This window comes from Maylandia zebra, unplaced genomic scaffold (genome assembly GCF_041146795.1).
Source record: "Maylandia zebra isolate NMK-2024a unplaced genomic scaffold, Mzebra_GT3a scaffold11, whole genome shotgun sequence".
Taxonomy (NCBI): domain Eukaryota; kingdom Metazoa; phylum Chordata; class Actinopteri; order Cichliformes; family Cichlidae; genus Maylandia; species Maylandia zebra.
In genome coordinates, this window is record NW_027490041.1 from 1,672,392 (window position 1) to 1,690,062 (window position 17,671).

The 17,671-nt window shown below is 43.0% G+C and overlaps 2 protein-coding genes across 2 annotated transcripts; both read right to left on the reverse strand.

The window, feature by feature from the left end:
* Positions 1-241: 241 nt before the first annotated feature.
* Positions 242-13,013, reverse strand: LOC143415883 (protein NLRC3-like). The gene is made up of 5 exons (XM_076881298.1): positions 11,780-13,013; positions 10,694-10,867; positions 10,253-10,420; positions 1,211-1,257; positions 242-1,062 (listed from the first exon to the last, which is right to left on the reverse strand). The coding sequence occupies exons 1-5, from the start codon at positions 12,871-12,873 to the stop codon at positions 536-538; spliced, it is 2,010 nt and encodes a 669-aa protein (XP_076737413.1). The 5' UTR covers positions 12,874-13,013; the 3' UTR covers positions 242-535.
* Positions 13,014-13,087: 74 nt separating this feature from the next.
* On the reverse strand, positions 13,088-17,403 carry LOC143416074 (uncharacterized). The gene is made up of 7 exons (XM_076881448.1): positions 17,291-17,403; positions 15,485-15,614; positions 15,128-15,229; positions 14,057-14,135; positions 13,709-13,895; positions 13,138-13,580; positions 13,088-13,093 (listed from the first exon to the last, which is right to left on the reverse strand). Exons 2-7 carry the CDS (start codon positions 15,601-15,603, stop codon positions 13,088-13,090), a joined length of 936 nt encoding a protein of 311 aa, XP_076737563.1. The 5' UTR covers positions 15,604-15,614; positions 17,291-17,403.
* Between the last annotated feature and the right edge of the window lie 268 nt (positions 17,404-17,671).

The following is a 17,671-nucleotide window of genomic DNA, read 5'->3' on the forward strand; positions in this document are numbered from 1 at the left end:
CTGGCTGATCCCAAAAGGTTGATTCTGTTCATCTGGACGTTTTCAGAAACGTTTGCTCACTGATCAGGTGACTTCTTCAGTCTCAGCTGACTGCAGCTTTACAAGCTTACAAACAGCACATTTGCACAATGACTGAAAGCAGCAGCACCTGATATATATGATACTAATATAATACATATACATATATAATCCATACTAATGATGAAGGAACTGAGCTCACAGTCCATTGTTCATTCAGTGAACTACTCAGTTTATTTTGGGCCTCAGAAATGCTCACTCTGTTTGTACATCACTGTCAGCAATAGACTCATTCTGCTGTGTGGACAGGAACACATGTGACATCACTTCCTGTTTGTTTGTGACTGAAGAGGAAGAAGTTTACAAGGAATCATTTAGAAGAGTTTCAAACATCAACTGATTGAATCCATGAATCTGAAAACGTGTTTGTGAGTGAAAGAGACAGACATGTACAGACTGAACTATCTGTTCAACAGTCAGAGTGTTTCTGTAACAGGAGACACTCTTTACACTCCACTCAGCACAGGGACACTGAGTCACCAGGAGACCAGAGAAACATAAACCCAGGATAAAGAGTTTGAGTGAATGTGTGGAGGTGGATCAGAGTGTCAGAGGAGACTCTGTAGAAGGACAGAGTGCCAGCAGGACAGTCCACATACACTGCTGCTCTGTTAGAGACAGAGGAGGAGGAGGAGGAGGAGGAGATGGATGTTTTTATTTTATTGTGCCAGACAGACTGAGGACCATCATCAGAGCAGTACAGACTCCAGGACTGATCATTGTTTCCAAACACACAGTCATCACTGCCTCCTTTCCTTCTGATGCTTCTGTAACTCACTGATATATAAACGTCTCCTCTCCACTCGACCTCCCAGTAACAGCGACCAGTCAGACCATTTCTACACAGCAGCTGATAAACATAAAATCTGTCTGGATGATCAGGATATGACTGAACCTCCTCCACACGTGTCACCTTCCTGTTGTTGTCAGACAGTTGGAGCTTTGTGTTCACTGTGTTTGTGTCGATTGTGAGTTGACAGGAATCTGATGGAGAGAACAAACACAATCCAGCTGCAGTTATTGATCCATCATCTGTTCATTGATTGACACTTTGATGATGACTCCTGACATGATGAAGATGGTTGAATGTGTGCTGCTTTGTTTTCATGAATCCCATTAAAAACACACTTACACTTCCTCAGACCTGGTCTCAACCATCGGACTCCAGCAGGCTCCACCCTGAAAGGAGGAGGGGGGTCAGAGCAGCACAGTCAGCATGCACACATGGACATTACATGGCTCTCACACACACACTGTTACACACTGAGCTCAAAGCTCGGCTCCACTGTTTTATTCAAAGAAATCTACATTTATTTATCAGCACATTTAAAAACAGCTTGAGCCAAAGTGCTGCACAGAGTAGAGAGAAAATAGGAAACATACACAGTAATGACTATAAAGACTGGTCAGGATTGAAAGCTACAGAGTACAAATGTGTTTCCAAGCGGCTTTTAAAAATGTCCAGTGTTGGTGACGACCTGATGTGAAGGGCGACTGTTCCAGAGTTTGGCTGCAGCCATCGATAAAGCTCACCTCTGTTTTTACGTCTAGTTCTGGTCAGAAGCTGCTTATCTGCAGACCTGAGGGCTCCACTTGGATTCTTTTGTTAAAGAGAGATAAGATGGAGCCAATCCATTCACAGATTTAAAGACAACCAGATCTGGAAGTGGATTCTACCACGTACTGGTAACCAGTGGAAAAAGCTGGTGATGGGTCGTCTAGCACAGACCCACCGCTGGAACCAGACAATTGATGAGGGAGAGAACTGTGACAGCGCCGTTCCTTCACTTGACCTCAGTCGCTCTCGTCTGCTCCCTCGTAACACTGCTCTTTATTGAGCTTACATGAATATGCACAAGTTCATTATGACGTCTTACACAGGTATGAACAAAGAGTACCAGTCTGTGCATAGTGTGTGTGTGTCTGTGTGCGTCTGTGTGTGCGTGTGTCTGCGTGTGTGCGTGTGTCTGCGTGTGTGTGTGTGTCTGTCTGTCTGTCTGTCTGTCTGTCTGTCTGTGTGTGTGTGTGTGTGTGTGTGTGTGTGTGTGTGTGTGTGTGTGTGTGTGTGTTCCAGATGTGACCCTGTGACCCCAAAGCTGGTGCTAAGAGTCCAGCGGTCCCCCTAACAAAGGGCTCTTATACTTAACCAGACACAGAGTAGGTGTCCTCCTACACCAGGGGTCTAAAACTCGTGGCCCGCGGGCCAATTGCGGCCCGCAGGACGATAGTTTTTGGCCCCACCTTAATATGAAAATTCAATGTTAGTTTGATAATGTATGACACTTTACAGTGTTGTGGGCGGAGCTGAATTAACCCACCAATCAGGGTGGGATATGGATCTCAGGGGACACCAGCCGGGCTTGATGCAAGCAGGGAAACATTTCTCAATGAGTCAAAGTTCCAGCAGCGTTGCCCTGGAGTGTTTCTTTCTTTCCTGTGCCTGGCTGGCTTCCTCCTTTCTATTGAGCAAACGCCGACATTCGCCCCAGCGCGCTGCGTTCACAACACTTCAAAAAAAGTTGTTTTTTTAAGTTGCTGCCCAGCGGGACATTATACGTATATAGATTTATACACACGTCAGTGGGATTTAAAGTTATTTTTCCACAGAGAGAGATCTCATATTAACTCTCACAGTGATGCGTAGGCGGCGGGATAAAAGAAAAGTCATGAACTCAATGCAGCCCAATTTAGTCTGCAGTCACATAGCGACACCTGTTCATCGGCAACAACAGTCCCCGGTAACCCGGACTAATTATAGGGTCGCACCGTAATTTGTGGCTCCATGTTTTTATTTGCATCACTGCGTTTGCATTGCAGCAAACATGAACATTACATATATTTCAATATAATGTAAAAGCAGTCAAAACAACTAACATCAGAAACAGCTGATGTTATTTGTTATATGTCACGGTGTCATTTCCGCTTCTTTCTCCTGTAACAACAGCCCGGCGCCGTGAGCAGTCGCCTGTTTTGCGCTCGCTATCCCTGCACTTTCTACCATCTGCAAACGCCACGGTGTTCGTGTCGTCATGAAAGACATGAACATCGAGCGTAAAAACAAAGGAGACTGCTACCGGCTTTTTATCTGCCGATCGCCGTGCTACGGTTGCAAGAAAAAGAAGCAGAAATGACGTTCTCTACGCGTTGAGACGTTCCCCGTCCGTCGGCTAAACGCTTGATTGAAACTTCAATGCGACAGTGACACCAAGTAGAATTATAAATGTCACATAGCCCCAAACATGTCTTTTTCAAAGCCTGCGGTGAAGAGAAAGGTTGGTGATGAGCACCGACAATTTCAGGAAAAGTGGGAAATGCAATATTTCTTTGTTGAGCACAGGGGCACCCCGACCTGTCTTATTTGCACAGAGAAAGTTGCGCTGCACAAGGAATACAATTTGAAACGTCATTACACAACTAGACATGCTGAGCTGGATGCAAAATACCAGGGAGACGAGAGAGCCAACCGGGTTGCCAGTCTTAAAACAGATCTACTGCGGCAGCAAGATTTCTCCAAGAAAGCAACCAAAGAGAATAATGCAGCAGTCGGAGCCACGTGGTTAGTGAGATGATTGCTAAAGCAGGGAAGCCATTCACAGAAGGTGCATTTGTCTAAAAGTGCATATTGCAGGCTGCAAATATAGTCTGTCCGGGAAAGAAAGGTCAGTTTAGCAACATCAGCCTTTCTGCCAACACCGCAGCAGATCGCATTTCTGACCTGTCAAGTGACATTTATGACCAACTGTGTGAGAAAGCCAAATGTTTCAGTGTAAACTCAGTCGCTCTTGATGAGACCACAGACATCACCGACACTGCCCAGCTCCCAATGTATGTCCGTGGTGTTGATGACAGTTTTGAAGTGATGGAGGAGCTGCTCACAGTAATTCCAATGCATGGCCAGACCACCGCTCAGCAGATATTTACAAGCTGTGTGATGCCATTGAGAATGTTGGTTTGCCATGGAAGAGGTTTGTTGGAATAACAACAGATGGAGCGCCATCAATGACAGGGAGGAAACATGGACTGGTGGCACAAAACAAACTGGAAGAGGAAGGCGTGGAGGAGGCCATTGCTCTGCACTGCATCATCCATCAGCAGGTCCTTTGCAGCAAATGCCTGAAGTTTGACAATGTGATGTCTATTGTTGTGAAATGCATCAACCAAATCAGATCCAGGGGCTTAAAGCACCGAAGGTTCTGTGCTTTTTTAGAGGAAATGGAGTCAGAATATGGGGATGTGCTCGACTTCACTGAGGTACGTTGGCTCAGCAGGGGAAATGTATTAAAGAGACTTTTTGAGTTGAGAGCAGAAGTGAAGCCTTCATGGAGAAGGATGGAGTTAGTGTTCCTGTGCTAACTGATCCCAAATGGCTCATGGACTCAGCTTTTCTTGTTGATATGACACATGAGCTTAATGTACTGAACAAGACGTTACAAGGCCAGGGGCAACTTGTCAGTGCTGCCTATGACAACGTGAGAGCATTCTCCACAAAACTGGCGCTCTGGAAAGCTCAGCTCTCTCAGACAAACCTTTGCCATTTCCCAGCATGCAAGGCACTCGTGGATGCAGGCACACCATTCAGTGCTGACGAGTATGTTGATGCCATTTTGAGGCTACAGGAGGAATTTGATCACAGATTTGCTGACTTCAAGACACACAGAGCCACCTTTCACATTTTTGCGGACCCCTTCTCCTTTGATGTGCAAGATGCCCCTTCTGTGCTTCAAATGGAGCTCATTGAGCTGCAGTGCAACTCTGAACTCAAAGCAAAGTTCAGGGAGGTGAGTGGAAAAGCAGACAAGCTTGGACAATTTTTGAGAGACTTGAGCCCTAGTTTCCCTCGGCTTTCCCGAATGTTCAAGCGGACCATGTGCCTTTTTGGTAGCACATACTTGTGCCAAAAGCTCTTCTCCACTTTGAACTTCAATAAGTCCAAATACAGGTTCAGACTTACGGATGATCATCTTCAAGACATACTGAGGGTCGCAACTGCTTCCTCCCTCAGGCCAAATCTGGCTCGGCTATGCGAGAGGAAACGCTGCCAGGTCTCTAGCAGCAAGGAGTAGGCAAGAGAAGCCATGTTCAGAAGAACAGTTCATTTTCTACAGTGTTCCATTCATGTTCAGAAGAAGGTTATAGAACTGTTAATACAGACATTTCAATCTAAATACAGCAGATATAGAAGACTGAAAGAAACACACAAGTTCACTGACTAAAAATATCTTATTATTATTTTATTTATGTTTTACAGATTGATTTATTTTCTTATTAATTCTTAATTTGTTTATTCATTTTTCATATTTTGTGTTAAAAAATAAAAATAAAGAGATTTGAGAAGATTGGAATTTTTTAACCATGTCTTTCTTGTGGAAAACCTAATGCGGCCCAGCCTCACCCAGACTCTGCCTGCAGCGGCCCCCAGCTAAATTGAGTTTGAGACCCCTGTCCTACACCATAAATCAGTAAGAGAGGGTACGACCTCTCTCATGGCCCCAAGTGGTGTGTGCATGCCAGAGCACTCTGGAAGGCACACAGAGTCTTTACAGACTACTCAGGATCAAACCTCTATCATTATGCAATCGATTATACAACTCTAAGCATATATGAGTAAATATTTCTAAGCATAAATGACAATCAACAATATAAACCTTACAGCTGGTTTTAATAACAGAATTCATTTGTTTCTCAAATGAGAAAGAGCTATCGAGAAACACTCCTAAATCTTTAGTTCTTAACTTTTCCAGTGGGCCAAGGTCAACATTATCTGCTAATGCTAAATAGGCTGCCGTTATTAACTAATGCTAATTTGACATGAATTAGCATTATGCACTAATGCTAACACTTTTTAACAATGTGAGTAGCTAATGCTAACACTATTTCCCTTAACTTTATAACAATGTGAACGGCTAATGCTAACACTCTTTTTCCTAGCATTACAACATCTGAGCTGCTAATGCTAAGTAGGCCGCCATTAGCACCTACGTCTATCCATCCGCTTATCCTTTTCAGGGTCGCGGGGGGCGCTGGAGCCTATCCCAGCTGTCATAGGGCGAAAGGCGGGGTACACCCTGGACAAGTCGCCAGTCTGTCGCAGGGCTAACACACAGGGACAGACAACCATTCACACTCACATTCACTCGCACATTCACACCTAGTGGCAATTTGGATTATCCAATTAACCTATCCCCACAAGCTGCATGTCTTTGGACGGTGGGAGGAAGCCGGAGTACCCGGAGGGAACCCACGCAAACACGGGGAGAACATGCAAACTCCACACAGAAAGACCCCGGCCTGATGGTGGAATTGAACTCAGGACCTTCTTGCTGTGCGGCAACAGTACTAACCATCGTGCCACCGTGCTGCCCACCTACGTCTAATTTAAGGCAAATACGCATTAGAACCTAATGCTCATATCGTTTTCCTTTGCTTTATAGCAATGTGAGCAGCTACTGCTAAATAGCATTAGCTAATAACAGCAGTCTAATTTAATGCAAGTTAGCATCATTTGCATTATAACGATGTGAGGAGTTAATGCTAAGTATGCTGCCATTAGTGGCTAATTCTAATTAGGGGTGAATAATTATTACAAGCTAATGCTAATATCGTTTTCTCTTCCCTTTTAACAATGTGAGCAGCTAGTGCTAGGTAGGCTGAAGCTAGCAGCTAATGCTAAAGCTAAAGATAATTTGATGTGAATTAGCATTACATTAGTGAGGAGTTAATGCTAAGTAGACTGCCATTAGCAGGTAATGCTAATTTAAGGTTAATAGGAATTGGCATCTAATGCTAATACCATATTTTCTTGCTTTAACCCTTTAAAACTGGTCAGAGTGGGCACACTCCGTTTTGCGCAACTATTTTTAAATCCCGGTAGCACTGTAATCACGTGAGCTAGCGCAATAATTTTTTTTGCATATGAAACCTGAGGAGTTGTATTTACATCTTATGCCATCAGCTTGTCCTAGGTTACAGTTTCCTTCCACATATGCTTAGGACTCATATTGCTCTGCTGGAAATAGTTTATTTTGATGCATATGCTGTTATTTTGCAAATTTGCAGTATAATATTTATTTTCGTTTTTCCTGCAGTATATAAAAATTGGTGTATTTCAAAAATAAAACTATGAAGGCACTCAAAATAAATTTCCTGAGGTGGGAAACTATTTTGTGCAACTTTTTTGTATTTACAGTTTTGAGGGATAAGCCTCTTAAATTTCTCTAACTAGAAATATATGTTAAAAAAACAAAAACGATTTTCAATTTTTTTGTAGTTTATTGCACTTTTTTGCAATTTATGTAATTACTATGCACTTAATACATACATATTATTAAAATTTAGGCTGTAATGGTTGTATTGATGTATAGCAACTTGAAATGCTCCCAAAAATGGCTCTACAGCATGTAAAAATATAATATAAGCTCTGGCGGACTTGGTTCTATGGTAGGTCTTAAAGGGTTAAATCAATATCAGTAGCTAATCCGATTGCTCAGTCTGACGTCAGGTGAAGTCATTTTTATGCATTTAAGAGCTGTGTTGAATTCAACATTACAAACTGAACATTAGAACTATCCTCTTCTCCAGGATTTTCCTGATTTAACATTTCAATATGACATTTCCAGCGCTTTGTTTTCTCTGCTCACAGACAAAACAGATACACGCATGTATATACAGCCCACGTCCAGCTCTGCATGCACTCCTGCTCCATTTCTATAGAGAATAAACAACGTAACACAATCATTCTCCATTGTTTTCAACTCAACCAGCTGCATTTAATGAAGGAGTTTGAATTTACTTTACAACAGCTGCTGTTGTTTCCTGTCTGCATTCATGTTCTTAACTGTACTCCACACATTCTGAACTGGTGTACCGTAATTGTCGGGCTATAAGCCGCTACTTTTTGCACAAGCTTTGAGCCCTGCGGCTTTTAGTCAGGTGCGGCTTTTCTATGGATTGTCCATGAGCGGATTTGTTTTGTTTGTTCCGCTGTTGTACGGCACTACGTTGCCTGGCGGAAGGATCGGGGTTCAAGAGTGGTATGTTGGTCACATGTCCATCCGTCAGGCAACGTAGTGCAGTACGAGGTAGCGCGAAAAACAAACTTCAAAGTAGCGCTACCCGTTCAGCTGGAGGCCTGGATGATGAGCGGCGATAAACTTGCAAAAAGCAAGTTATGCCCAACTCCACCATTGGATTCTGACAGCGTGGAAAAGTGTGAAAACATCCACGATCACCAACAGATTTCGAAGGGCTGAATGCTGCATGATGGAGAGGAGGACACCGCCACGGCCCTTCTGAGGGTGTTCGACTCTGACACTGACAATGAGGATTTCTTTGGTTTTGAAAGTGACAACGAAAGAAAGAAGCTGAGAGTGGATGACGAAGCCACCCTGAGCCTGTTTGTTTCCGACACTGGAGAAGAGGACTTTGGTGGTTTTAGTGCGCAGGAAGATGGTGGTGAATGACTGACTTTTCTTCTTGTTAAAGCTGTGTCACTGCACCTGAGCCTAAAAGGTAGTCCGAATCAATTGTTCTGGTGTGCTGTAGGTTACTGTTATGTACTACATTTGTTACTCATTTATGAAGCACAGTACATGTTTTGTACTTGTAATTACCGCTACTTGTACATATACCTAAAAAGTTATGGAAATATGTACCCATAACTTGTTTTTCAAAATATTAATAAAAGGGGTGTGTCTCCAAACAGCCATCTCTTTCCTGACAATTCGCTTTGTGCATATTCTCTTACATATGATAAGTCAACATTGAAACACCTGCGGCTTTTAGTCAGGTGCGGCTAATGTATGTACAAAACAGGATTTTCCCCTGATTTTAGCTTGTGCGGCTAATATTCAGGTGCGCTCTGTAGTCTGGGAAATACGGTAGTTCTTCCTAAAGTACTGCAGTATTCCTGCCAGTACATCCTTTTAGTTTTCCTAACTGTTTCCTCTGATGCTCGTTGCTATTCTTTCCTCAATGCAAATTCATGCTAAGCTCCTTCATATCCATCCCTGTTTCTAAACCTGTAATAATTGCTTTAATGTGTCTTTGGCCTAATTATGAGTCTGTCCATATGTTTGTAGTTCCCCACTTGCTTTGGTTTCTTAGCTCTGATTCTCTCAAATTTATCCTTGAAATCATTTACTGGCATCTCTCCCTCTCACTCCCACTATCCCCAGAACACCAGAGTATTCATCTCCTGGTTTATCCTATGGCCTCTTTGCATTTTCTCCAATCATCCCTGTTTCTAGAGTCTCGCCCCATCTGCAGGCAGTCCAAGAGAAACTGCCTCTGCCATTTTCTTCTTCTTAATCTTTGATTTTTCTCTTCACTTTCTCCATTGGGTCTTCTTAGACGCACTTTCCAGAAAGCAGCAACATTTTTTGTGCCCCATTTTTCAAATTGTGCATCTTACTTCAGCTTAATGTGTTTCCTGTTTTGTTTTTACACAGGTCATGTAAAAGAAATCCTACCAGAGACTCGACAAAGCTGAACTGAAAGACAGCACAGGCAATAAATCAGAGCAGCACAGAACTTAAGCTCATGGTCCATAGAAGCTGGGCTCTACAGGTGTACCAGGACAAGCTTAGTGTAAGTCCCTCGAAAAAGTTTCACTTGTGCTGTTTCGGTGTAAATTACTGGTTTGTTTGAACAATTTCATCAGCTGAACCATAAATACTCCAAAACAATTTCTTTGTGACTCAGTGTGATTTTTCATTTTGTAATATTAGCATGTCAAACTCTACATTCTCTACACAGATGAGAAATGAAGTGTATTTAATAATAAAAGTTATCTCTCAGAGACAAAGTTAGTGTCTCATTCAGGTCTGTATCTGAGTAGCCTCAGACACATGCAGTGCTCATATTTTCTGTTTTGTGTGTCACTCAGACCTCTTCCTGACAGGGGCAGCAATTTCATTTAAAGTCCCATTCACTGATACAGGCTGCTGGAGCTCCAACCAGGAGGGTACACACATGATCCAGGGAAAAAAATTATATATGGTCTCTTAGATAAATATTAAGAGGTCCTGTGTTTTACTAAAAAATCAAAGTAGTAAAACACAGGACCTTTGGGTTAGATATAAGGTGATTTGACAAATCATGTCTGTTGTAAATGAGTAAGCCATTTATCGACCTGACTCAGGTTTTAAATCATCATCAGAAAAGACTGAATCCTGACCTGAGAATTGTACACTTTGGACTCTCCACTGCAGAAAATAGAAGCTTCAGTCCTGAATCCTGCAGGTTGTTGTTACCCAGATCCAGCTCTGTCAGACGGGAGGACTGGGAGCTCAGGACTGAGGACAGAGCTTCACAGCTTCTGTCTGACAGGTTACAGCCACTCAGTCTGAAGAAAGGATGACAAGAAGACATGAAACACTTGTGTTAAAGTATATTCATGGTGCCATGAGGAGCTACTACATTTACAATATTTCAACACTGTTTCAGGACATGCTGGAATCCTTATTGCCTCATGTTACAAAAGACAAATGTGGCAGTTTAGTGTGATTTGGATGGATTCATTAAAAAAACAAAACATAAACACTGTTAATTTTTTCCAAATGAAATTGATTAAATGATGTTAATTGATGAAAAAAAAATCGATATTGCTTGATCTGACCTCAGCGTTTCCAGTTTGCAGTATTGACTCTTCATCCCAGCAGACAGAAGCTTCACTCCTGAATCCTGCAGGTTGTTGTTACCCAGGTCCAGCTCTGTCAGATGGGAGGACTGGGAGCTCAGGACTGAGGACAGAGCTTCACAGCTTCTGTCTGACAGGTTACAGCCACTCAGTCTGAAATCAAGGTGGAAGGGAGACAAGATCAACCAAACAAATCAGAGCTTTATTGCTTTTTTATTGTTTTTAAGCAGAAATCAGTGAGGTGCTGGTAGATTCTGTTCTTTTGGTTTATTACCCAACAACACACACATACACTAATATTTGTGACTTTTGTAATAGTAGCATTTACAATGCAAAGCAACAGCGATCACAGATTGAAGGGGCCTGAATAAAACTACAATGCAGTGATTTTTAAGATGACCTGTTCTTCCAATTTCCAAAAACAGATTTCTCCAACCTTACAGTTAAAAATAATTCTTTATCTCATACTGAATCTTGGTGCAACTCCCCCCAGTTTATTAAAATGAAGAGGTACTGAAGTTGCTGTAAGTGATGTGTGATGCCACTGATTTCCTTTCTGATCCAATAGAAAGTAAAATTCAGGCTGGTATCTGCGATACTGATGAAAACTATTCCTTCAGAATCAATACAAGACATCATAAGAAAATATGATGTTTTGTATAACATAAAAAGCCTGAATTTTAAAATATTCAGTTAATAATCAAAAACAGATGTGACTGAAAATAATAAAACTGAGAAACATTTTATGGCCATTCGATCCTTTTACAACCATTGCAAGAGCTTGGTTGGCATAGACGGCAATACGTTGGATAGTAATAAGCCGGTGGGTGATGGGCTCCACCAGGGCTGCCCTTTGTCACTGATTCTGTTCATAAATTTTATGTTTAAAGGCTGTATCAAAAGTTCATTCAAGTTACAATATTGTGGTCAAAAGTTCTCTTTTTTTCTTTTATACTATACAACTACGCTGTCTCATGGTTTTAGGACATGGATCTGTCATGGAAGAAATCTATGACCACTTTTAATCAACATTTTAAAAATAAACATGATCACAGATTTACTCACAGAGCTTTGTTGGAGGCTTTGACCACTGGCAGCAGCCTCAGAAGAGCCTCCTCTGAAGCAGAGTATTTCTTCAGGTCAAACACATCCAGATCTTCTTCTGATGACAGTAAGATGAAGACCAGAGCTGACCACTGAGCAGGAGACAGTTTATCTGTGGAGAGACGTCCTGATCTCAGGGACTGTTGGATCTCCTCCACTAGAGAACGATCATTCAGTTCATTCAGACAGTGGATCAGATTGATGCTTTTCTCTGCAGACAGATTCTTACTGAGCTTCTTCTTGATGTACTGGACTGTTTCCTGATTGGTCTGTGAGCTACTTCCTGTCTGTGTCAGCAGACCTCGTAGGAGAGTCTGATTGGTCTGCAGTGAAAGACCCAGGAGGAAGCGGAGGAACAAGTCCAGGTGTCCATTTGGACTCTGTAAGGCCTTGTTCACAGCACTCTGGTGGAGAGATTGAAGTTTTAGTTTGTTAAATAGTTTAGACCATGTAGAGGTTGTTTGTTGTTGTTCCAGCAGATTGAGTCCAGAGTTGATGAAGGTCAGATGGACATGAAGAGCAGCCAGAAACTCCTGAACACTCAGATGGATGAAGCAGAACACCTTGTCCTGGTACAGTCCGCTCTCCTCTTTAAAGATCTGTGTGAACACTCCTGAGTACACGGAGGCTGCTCTGATATCGATGCCACACTCTGTCAGGTCTGATTCATAGAAGATCAGGTTTCCTTTCTGCAGCTGATCAAAAGCCAGTTTTCCCAGAGACTCCATCATCTTCCTGCTCTCTGGACTCCAGTGTGGATCTGTCTCAGCTCCTCCATCATACTTGACCTTCTTCACTTTGGCCTGAACCACCAGGAAGTGGATGTACATCTCAGTCAGGGTCTTGGGCAGCTGTCCTCCCTCTCTGGTTTCCAGCACATCCTCCAGAACTGTAGCAGTGATCCAGCAGAAGACTGGGATGTGACACATGATGTGGAGGCTTCGAGCTTTCTTGATGTGGGAGATGATCCTGCTGGCCTGCTCCTCATCTCTGAATCTCTTCCTGAAGTACTCCTCCTTCTGTGGGTCAGTGAACCCTCTGACCTCTGTCACCATGCCAACACAGTCAGGAGGGATCTGATTGGCTGCTGCAGGTCGTGTGGTTATCCAGAGGCGAGCAGAGGGAAGCAGTTTCCCCCTGATGAGGTTTATCAGCAGCACATCCACTGAGGTGGACTTTCTAGGGTCAGTTAGGATTGTAGTTTTGTGGAAGTCCAGAGGAAGTCGACACTCATCCAGACCATCAAAGATGAACACAACCTGGAAGTCTTCAAAGCTGCAGATTCCTGCTTCTTTGGTTTCAGTAAAGAAGTGATGAACAAGTCCCACCAAGCTGAACTTTTCCTCTTTCAGCACATTCAGCTCTCTGAAAGTGAATGGAAATATGAACTGGATGTCCTGGTTGGCTTTGTCTTCAGCCCAGTCCAGGCTGTATTTCTGTGTTAAGACTGTTTTCCCAATGCCAGCCACTCCCTTTGTCAGCACTGTTCTGATTGGTTCATCTCTTCCAGGTGAGGCTTTAAAGATGTCTTCTTGTCTGATTGTTGTTTCTGGTCTGTCTGGTTTCCTGGATGCTGTTTCAATCTGTCTGACCTCATGTTCATCATTGACCTCTGCAGTCCCTCCCTCTGTGATGTAGAGCTCTGTGTAGATCTGATTCAGGAGGGTTGGGTTTCCTGCTTTAGCGATGCCCTCAAACACACACTGGAAATTCTTCTTCAGGGTGGATTTAAGGTTACGGTGAAAAACTGCAGTTTGAAGTTCTGAATGAGAAGAAAAATAAACACTCAATTCCAAAAAGAACTAATCTTTAAAACATGTTGCTCCATCTTCCATCTCTGGAAAATGTTCATTTATCCAGCAGCTTAAATCTTTAGATAAATCCTCTTACTGCTCTGCAGACGGTCAGCCAGCTCCTCCTGCTTCATTCTCCTCAGGAAGTCCACTGTGATCTTCACAAACGCCTCTCTGCTGCTGCTCCTCTGACTCTCTAAGCATTCTGGGTAACCTGGACTCAGAACCTTCTGGATCTTCTTCAGCTCGTTCTTCACAAAAGTGATGATGTTGTCCTCCAGCAGCTGGAACAGAATATTTATGAATGAGCCAATCAGACTGAAATCATGGTGCCAAACATCAGATCCATGTTGGACACACTGACGATCCACTGGTCTACAAAGAGCAGCATGGAGATGACTGTGAACAGAACAGATGTAACAGTAGTTGTTGTACATGTACAGACCATAAATATGGAGTCCAGCTGTGTTTGATGCTGCTGGGCAGACTGACCACTGGGAACCTCTGAGCTCTGCTGGTCCACTCTGTGGAGGAACCATGAAGGATTAGATCAACACAGGATAAAGATCCAGGAGTTTCTGCTCAAATAACTTCATCTGAATCAAGTCTGTCAAGTTTTAAACTCTCAGATTGTGAACATATCAGTAATTTTCAGTCTGTTTTCATGGACGTCCTTTCAGTGGTGATGTCAGGGATGATTTTGAAGAAGCTCATCAAACTGAACCATCAGCAGATCACTGCTCCAAAACCAGAACATGATCCGAGTCTCCCTCCACCACCAGAACACCAGCTTTACTAACGTGGTAGATCAGTGTAGTACAGATCAATAACTGATGAGTCATTTGATCAAAATCACTGAGTGCTTCACGTCTGACCCTCTGATGCTTCTGTAGACATTTTGCATATTTAATGAATGTCTGACAGTTTTACATTCATTCTATGAACACAGTGGAAATGTTGTGTTATAGTCTCCATGTTGTTTCCAGCATCATAAATTCTTAAGTTCAGAAAATTAGATTCTTTCTTCACAGCTGAAAAACAACAACATTTATTCTCTATTGAAATCTGCATCGTCCACTCCAAAGGTCACAATCTGAAGGTAACATCTGGTTTTGTTCCCTGTGGTTAACTCTGAGCATCAGTATGGTGGGATTTATCCACTACATCCACACCACTGTGGTTCAGTGTTGTCCTGATGGAGTAACAGCAGCCAGTATGATCCAGGCTTTAGCTGCTGGGTCTCTGTGTGACCTCTCAGACTGTTTAACAGATCAGACACAAAGAGAATCAGAGCAGCTCTGTTCTTTAAAGACAAACATGAACCCACTCAGGTCACACTTTCCCCACAGATATGAGCATCACTGTCCTCAAACAGCAAATGACCAAGTCGAACATTTGGATCTTTTCTCTTTCATTGTTTTCTTTTTAATGAATCTTTGTAACAATCTGAGGATGTTTCAGGTCATATTTATCCAGGAAACACAAACATGTAAAGGAGTCATCACAGCTCTCTGACCTCGTTGCTCCAGGTTCACCACTGAAGGCTGGATTATGATCTTTGGACCAGTCACTCCTCACAGACGGACAGCTGGACCCTGCAGACTGTGACCTCTGACCTCTGCAGACACAAACATGATTGAAGCAGCTGTGATCACACAGACTGCAGATAATGCAGCTGTTTCCTGTCAGTAACATCCTCTTAGATTAGAGTTCAGCTTTTTACAGGAAAACTGGACAAAACTGATTTTTGTTACAAACTCATTTTCATTTCCTCTCAGCTCACAAACACAGTCAGACAATCAACCAGAGTCAACACTGATTATAATGTCAGTGCAGAATTATTTCTGTTACTCAGTGAGTTCAGCTCTCTGACCTCGTTGCTCCAGGTTCACCACTGAAGGCTGGATTTAGACCTTTGGACCGGTCACTCCTCACAGACGGACAGCTGGACCCTGCAGACTCTGCTCTGTCCTCCTCTTCCTCCATCATCATCTTCAGTCAGTCTGAGAGGTAAACCACAAACACTCAGTGAGTTCACATTAACAGGAGGAACTGAGTTACAGTCGCTGACCTCTGACCTGTCATGTGACCATGAAACCAGGTCAATATGTCTGTAGGTTCAGTCATCCAGGTCATGTGATCTAAGGAGCTTGGAGAGAAAAGAGACGTCTTTAAGTTTCTGGAAGACGTTTCATCTGAGAAGCTTCTTCAGCTCTAAAACCAAACGGTGGAGAGTCCCAGATATTTAAACCTGAGAGGGAAAGAAAGCATGTCGCTGACCCACCACTGATGTTATTTCAAGGAGGAAACTGAGAGCCTTTGCACCAGGAGCACAAACATCAGCTCCAGCAATGATCCACTGATGTGTTTTTATTCCATGTATGAATGTTGTTATTGACAGAGATGACGTTTGTGTGTCAGTGATGCAGTGACTGTTGTTGTTACCTGTACAGGCTGGTTAGACTCTATGAAACAGATCATACAGATCTCTGCATGTTAGAAGAGACTATTAAAGGTCATGAATGAGACAAAGGCAGGGAGGCGTCCTTTACAGCTAAACAGCAGAGTGAGAGAACAGCCAGCACCTCTACATTTATCACATTATACAGCACATGTATGATACTGACAGGGATGAGAAGAATTTAGTGATTCTGATCCCATCATTGATATTACTTATTGATTCTCAGTAGCTCTGCTCTGACAGTCACCACCATCACTGAGCAGCATATCAAAGACATTTGTGCACATTAACTGCATGTTGTGGCTCAAATGTTTGTGCATGTTGGAGGCATTTCCTCTTTGTTGTGATCAGTGTTGGTCATTACTCAAAACAGTCATTATTACACATATTACACAGAACACTTTAATTAAAAGTAATGGAGTACGTTACTTCATTACTCCTCATAACATTACTTTGATGTTACTGTGTGAAATGAACAAATGAGCATGTAACAACATAAAGCTGAGGTACAGCCCCACACACCAACACAGATCCTGATGAGGTCACGTGATGTTTCTCTGAGTGTTTATGAACACAAATCAAAGATGAAACAGCACAAAGACACTTCAAAGTGATTCTACTGTAGAAACATGAACAGGTAGAAACCTGCAGCCTGACTGCTCATCACTTTGTTACCTGTTCAAGTTCAGCAGCAGCAGCTCACTTTATCACGGTGCTGGTCTGGGGTCAGTGTTTACTCAGCTTTAACTCACTCTGGGTTCTTGGCTAGCCTAGCTTTAGCTTAGCGTTAGCATGCTGTGTGCTAGCTTAGCGTCAGAGCTCTGCAGGTGTCTCGTGTGTAAATATTAATCACAGTGACAGTAAAGGAGGTAAAGGGCTGTGACGTCATCACGTACGCTGCGTCCTCTGTGGGCTCTGAGTGAACTCAAAGTACAAACTACAAGTACACAAACACGAACGTAGCTCAGAGTGGCGGACACACTCGGCCTCGTTGGTCCAGCTGTGAGTCCGTTACCGTGAACTATGGAGCGGCAGATTTGTGCTGAACTAAGCTGCACACAGCTGATGTTAGCCAGGAAACATTACACACTGACTTTAATGGAGAGACCGGAAATACAAACACACACAGTTTGTTGTGTGAAGAAATCAAACACGAGCTGAACAAACAGTAAAGTTCCTAAAGACAAACTGTTAAAGGAGGAAACAAAGCAAACTTACAGTTTCTTCACACACCAACAACAAGCTCCACTCCACACCTGGACACTAAACACGGACACACAGGTGAGCTGCTTCCTGGAAGGAGGCGGGGCTCCACCTGAAACTCAGCACAGGTGGGAGGGGCTCAGCTCTGTGTGTGCTGATGTGTTAACTTTAAAAATATGCCGTCTGACTGCTCAGACTGAGTCAGAGTAAAGTTCACATGCTGACGTGTGGAGACATGAAACCTTGTTGTAGCTGCAGGTGTGAACACACTGATCCCAGATCAGCTCTGCTGTATTTGTAACATGAACATTTCTGCTGCAAAGCTTCAAATGTTCAGCATGTTTCTCTGTTTCCAGTCTATAGATCCAGTCACACTTTCTACCTTCACCTGTGCAG

What these genes read in the sequence shown, in the direction of transcription:
- LOC143415883 (XM_076881298.1), bottom strand. Translation starts at nt 12,873, where the DNA reads ATGGTGACAGAGGTCAGAGGGTTCACTGACCCACAGAAGGAGGAGTAC. An exon ending in AAAGCCTCCAACAAAGCTCT is followed by an intron (nt 10,868 to 11,779) that starts GTGAGTAAATCT and finishes CCTTGATTTCAG; the next exon opens with ACTGAGTGGCTGTAACCTGT. An exon ending in CCAAAGTGTACAATTCTCAG is followed by an intron (nt 1,258 to 10,252) that starts GTCAGGATTCAG and finishes TCCTCCTTTCAG; the next exon opens with GGTGGAGCCTGCTGGAGTCC.
- LOC143416074 (XM_076881448.1), bottom strand. Translation starts at nt 15,603, where the DNA reads ATGATGATGGAGGAAGAGGAGGACAGAGCAGAGTCTGCAGGGTCCAGC. An exon ending in GGTGAACCTGGAGCAACGAG is followed by an intron (nt 15,230 to 15,484) that starts GTCAGAGAGCTG and finishes TTGTGTCTGCAG; the next exon opens with AGGTCAGAGGTCACAGTCTG. An exon ending in GGCTGACCGTCTGCAGAGCA is followed by an intron (nt 13,581 to 13,708) that starts GTAAGAGGATTT and finishes CTTCTCATTCAG; the next exon opens with AACTTCAAACTGCAGTTTTT.